Source organism: Agaricus bisporus (assembly GCF_000300575.1).
Source record: "Agaricus bisporus var. bisporus H97 unplaced genomic scaffold AGABI2scaffold_10, whole genome shotgun sequence".
In the NCBI taxonomy this organism is placed as follows: Eukaryota; Fungi; Basidiomycota; class Agaricomycetes; order Agaricales; family Agaricaceae; genus Agaricus; species Agaricus bisporus.
Window position 1 is genome coordinate 1,571,503 of NW_006267345.1, and position 5,384 is coordinate 1,576,886.

Consider the following 5,384-nt stretch of genomic DNA (forward strand, 5'->3'; position numbering starts at 1 on the left):
TCAATTCGATAGTATGATCCCAGGGTTTTCTAGTGGGCATTCTTTCCGATTCCTTTTGTTTGAACACTTTAAGGAATTTATGGAATCGTTTTGGTACCATCTGTTCAACTGAATTTATGCTTCGAATTTCCTCTTCTTCCGGCATCTCTTCTGTCATCCCTCTCACCCACGTTTCCAATTGATCTTCCTCTTCTTTACTCCTATTTTTCTTTTGGGCGCTTATTTGTTTAGGACGTACCTGTCCAGCCTCCGCTTTTCCCGCGGTGGCTGTCTTGATGTTGTCTTCTTCTAGACGTTCTGCCTTATCCCCATTTAATCGGTCAGCCACGTCACCGGGTGATTGCGCCCACCCCTCAGCTTTCTCTTTGGGTTGTTGCGCCAACCCCTCAGCTCCACCATTAGCACGCCTGTTTCGTGCCAATTCCCTAGCAAACGCTGCTTCTACTCCCAAGGCGATTCCTTCGATGATATTTTTGGGAGTGGTGAATCTTCCTACTGCCTTGTTCACCCGTTCAAATCTATCTTCTTCATCTCGTATCTCTTCTTGTTCTTTTTCGTATGCTTCTATTTTGGCCATAGTTGGCCCTTCCTCTTCGTCATCACTTCCTTCGTATGGCATCCCAAACTCATCCAAGGCGATTTCCTCTATTGCTGGGCATTTGTGCTTGCTCAGCAAATGTTCCGAAGTCTGGGTTCCACATTCCTCGCATCTATACTGCAACACCGTTCCCCAATTTGATTTCTTTGGGAAGGAAATTAATTTCCAACCTGCATATTGTTTGTGCGACATGTCAGGTTTTTCCCTTTTCTCTTCCTCTCGTGCTTCCTTCATCAACTGCCTAGTTGATTTCCTCGGTTCTTCTACCTTTCGTATTTCCTCCTGTTTTTCTTTGGCTTTTCCTTTGTCTTTGTACCCACACCCGTCTGGGCACCTGGTCATCTTTACCTCTCCTTTCTCCCAATCAATTTCCGGATTGTGCATCTGTAACCAAGGCATTCCTAATATGACCTTATTCTTTCCTAGGCCACATATTTCGAAGTGTACTCTTTCTTTATGCCCTCTGTAGTACACATTTGCAGCAACTCGGTGTGTTACTGCTCCAGATGCGTTGATGGTTCCATCAACATTTTTGACTGGGATAGGTCTTTCTAAAGGTTCCAGCTTGAACCCTTCTTCTTCTGCAAACGCCTTATCCATGAACATCCCCGTCGCTCCACTGTCCAACAACGCCTGTACTCCTACTCCATCATGTGTGTCCAATTTCTCCACTCCCACGTTCAACTTAATTTCCCTTAAAGGTCGTATTGTCCTTACAAGGAAACTCTCCTCTTGTACCGTATCACAAACATTGATTTCGTTATATAGTACATCAAATTTGTTGTAGGAAGTCAAACGAGGAGACTTTGCTTCCTTTACTCTTTTAAATTCTTCTGCTCCTCCTCGAACATCCTCTTCCAATAGTCCCGCTGTTCATCCACATCCGATGTTCGCACGTCTCGAGCTGGAGCCTTGCTCCAGCAATTCTTCGCCATATGCCCTAACTTCCCACACTTGTAACACTTGATAGGACCTCGACTGGGTCCTGTGGCAGAGTCGACATCCATTGCGTTTGGGTCTCGACGTTGAGGCTGGGGCCTCACGAAAGTGTTGTTCTGAGTGTGGGTTCGTAATTGGGGCTTCGCTTGCCCCCGTCGATAATATTCTTCCTCTGCTTTAGCCTGCCTCCACTGCCTATCTAACTTCATACTCCTCTCGTACCAACTTCTGATAGTAGTTGGTGGGTTTTCCACCTCCATCAACGCTTTCCTGATTCTTCCTGACAAACTTCTCTTAAATTCTTCGATGAGGGCTCGTCCCTCATATCCACTGTCCCGAGCGATTCGCTTGAACTCCTGCACATGTTCTTCCGCACTCTTGTTTCCTTGCTCAATCAATCTTAACTTCCCTACCGCCGTACTCTCCTCGTCCGCATCTCCGAAATTGTTACGGAGACTATCAAAAAGCTCCTCCGTGTGGGCCGGAGCTTCTTCTTCATTGTTCTCGATCATCTCCATAATATTTTCTTTCCACGACTCCGCCGCTCCTCCTTGTACGTATGACAGTATCCACGTAATCTGATCTCCTTGCAATCTCCCCGTCATCTTCAAACTTAAATAGATCTTACATGCGGTAATGAAACTGCTCAACTCCCTTCCATCTCCTGAAAATATCTTTGGTTTTGCCACATCGATTTGTGGCGGTATGTTGACCACTGGGAGATCTGCGTCCTCCCCTGGTGGACCTTGCGGTCCTTGTGGCCCTGGTTGTCCCTGGGGCTGATTCTGCAACGTAGCGAGCTGCTGTTGCAGTTGGGCGATGAGATTTTGTTGAGCATTTAATTGCTCCATGATTTGTTGTGCGGTGGACATATCGGATTCATTGTACTCGGGGGGTGGTGGTTGGTAGAGAGGTAAGGGAGATACGGAAGGTGCTCGTTGTTCTGGTTCGGATTCCTCGGATTGGGATTCCGAGGCGCGTTCTTCTTCTTCCTCAGATTCAGAGGAAGGTACTCGGAATGTTCCGGGCGGTAGTTGATGAGAAATTTTGAGGGAGGTGAGGGAGGTCTTTTCCTGTCACCTGGTACGTATCCACCTATCCAATGAAGCCAATAGCCTGCTTCACTTGGATGTGTACACGAAAAGAAAAAAGTTTTGTATTCAAGAAAGGCTGCTTTGGCCGAAGGGATAGACTAAGTTTAGAAGTATATACGGGAACGGATTCCCACGCTAATCTAGAGGGTCACCTAAAGTGGATCCCTCACTCCTCTGCGTGTACCAGCTGACAATGCAGCCGCAGCACGAGGTTGATACGACGAAAGGTACAAGTATATACTAAAAAACACCTCACGTAGTGAACGTCTCGTGTTCAACTAGGGCACGTGACACGCCCTAATCTCAACGGGGTACATTGTGACTGTACCCGATCACCCCTTAAGCCTAGGGACCGGCTATGAGTGTGGCGGCCGCGACGGCGCGCAGAGAGCAGAGGGCGATGAGAGAGTAAGAGATGGGGAGGGCACTGTGCTGTGCGATCCCCGGAGGTGTCGAGTTCTACTGTTAGGGCGACTGTGACTGTGATGTCACAGGTCACACCTAAACTCAAGAACTAAAGAGTATAGTGACAGAAGTTGTATTAGGCGTGAACCTAAGAGAACTCGACAGAGTCTTCTACAAGTTTCTACCTACTTTATATACCTAGACTACGGCGCACAGACCAACTACCCTAGGTAACTATTTATATACTTGACATGAGAAAAGAAGTACGTATGAGAAAGTAAACTAATTATACATTTGACATGTGAAAAGAAGAGTGGAGTAAGAAGTAAGTAAACAAAAGTAAATTGATCATAAAAACGTCAACAACACCAAACAAACCATAAAAGTGTCCACAAGTACAAACAACTCCTAAACCAGTAATTCATTCACACAAACCAATACCTACCAAAGTAATTCCCCAACATCGCATCACATGGGCATAGTACGAAGAATCCGGCTATTGCCCAGTGTCGTGGTCCCCAGTATCCCCATCTCTGTATTACCCACGCCTTCTGTTCCTCATAGTCCCACATCGCTAAGCATACTCTCCCACACCGTCTGCACCAATGATCCGATAGGTTCCATCCTACCGGCCTGTCTTCTCTTCCTATACCCGCCGCCCTCCTTCGCCATTCTACTTGTTCCGCATGATTCGGAGGTAGATAAGATAAGATAAGATCGATAAGCTCAATTGGTAAATCTGTAGCTTGCACCATTTTAGCAGTATGCCGATAGTTTAGCCTCCGTCGAACTGTAGCAGCAGAGGGAAATTATTATGTAATAAAATGTGTGACAGATGTGACAGTGTGACGCCGTGACATTCTGGCAAAGTTCTAACAATGCACCTTTCAAAAGTGCAAGGACAACGAATCATTATAGGCGCAGAGATTTCCCTCAGTCCCCTACACATGAAAGACAGCGTCAAGACATTATGCATGATGTCGTCGACTATTGGAGAATTGGTTTCATGGAGCCGAGCGACAAAAATGTTTCAGCGGCAACAACTTCCTTACTCTGTACAACACGGATTACACAGAGAGAGTCGCTCTCCTCCCCAGCTATATCAACATGGGTCCGTGGCTTCGCAATTATAGCGGAATCACTATCGCACATGATCCCCATTTGTGCGCACACTTTGTGCGCGCCGCCACCAAACACACCCCAATCGACGAGTTCCGGAAACGGTTCTTGAAGAGGGTGCAGCCTTCGGGTTGTCATGGGTGTAAGAACGCGCCAGAGACGTGGGATCATATTCTCAATGAGTGTTCGTGGTATGTACGACACTCTAACCATTACAATGGAGGGATTGAGACAGTTGAAGGTCTGATCCACTTCTTGTGCGATAACCCTCAAGTGTTTTCGTTCAATCATATGACGGAACTGCGCTACTTACAGAAAGATTGGTTTAGCTATCGGGATAAGGTCTATCAATCGCAAGATATAGATAACAAGATAAGAGAGAAAAAAGGTATGTGTCCTAATATGGGACCCATTTTCTATCATGAATCGGAAGAGGGCCGTCAGTTAGAGTTGGACAGATGGTTTCTTTTTAAATCTCTAGTAGTGTACTTGTATACGAACGGAACTCTATTTTCTCCTTTCTTTCTCTTTACTTTTGTTGCTCCGGGCTTTGTAATTATATAGGCGGAACGGGGTCTACGACCCCGTGATGCAACCGGTCTGTGTTCAGGCACCGGTCAATAAATTTGAATTGAAAAAAAAAAAAAACAAAAAAACAAAACAAAACAAAAGTCCGGAAAAATCAAGACAAATCTTAGAATATTAAAAAAACATACCCACTATGGAGATATCAAGATTCCATCATGGGGGGGGGGGTTATTGTCAACTGCAGATAGACTTGTCGTAGAACCTGCTCTACCAACCGGAAAATTCTGGAAAAATCACGACAAATCATAGAATATTAAAAGAACATAAGTTTATATATGTATGTCTTTGTCGGAAAACATACCACTTATGGAGATATAGAAAAACATGACAAGAATGTCATGTTTTATACTGGTTCCTGTGCTGATTTCCATGTTTTAAAAGTGTAAATATATGTTTTCAAGGCTCAGGAATTCGAATCTGATTTTAGATCTATTATCCGATCAATATTCGAGGAGCTATGGCGCAATTTTGTGTTTATCATATGTTAAATGTGCCATGTCTCAATAGGTTTTTATTCAACAAAGAATCTGATTAAGGATTCAAACTCCCTGACCTCGAAAATATAGGAATACACTTTTAGATTATTAAAATCCATGCAGAAATGACCCGAAAATATCTCCTACCTATGATTTGAGGAGCTT

At 44.8% G+C, this 5,384-nt stretch overlaps 2 protein-coding genes across 2 annotated transcripts; both read right to left on the minus strand.

Annotated features, from left to right (window-relative positions):
• AGABI2DRAFT_145655 (hypothetical protein) lies at window positions 1-940 on the minus strand (the record flags this gene model as incomplete). The annotated part of the gene is made up of 2 exons (XM_006455474.1): window positions 1-66; window positions 239-940. The coding sequence occupies 2 exons, from the start codon at window positions 938-940 to the stop codon at window positions 1-3; spliced, it is 768 nt and encodes a 255-aa protein (XP_006455537.1).
• Window positions 941-1,413: 473 nt separating this feature from the next.
• AGABI2DRAFT_75714 (hypothetical protein) lies at window positions 1,414-1,797 on the minus strand (the record flags this gene model as incomplete). Its single annotated transcript, XM_006455475.1, has 1 exon — window positions 1,414-1,797. The coding sequence occupies one exon, from the start codon at window positions 1,795-1,797 to the stop codon at window positions 1,414-1,416; it is 384 nt and encodes a 127-aa protein (XP_006455538.1).
• Between the last annotated feature and the right edge of the window lie 3,587 nt (window positions 1,798-5,384).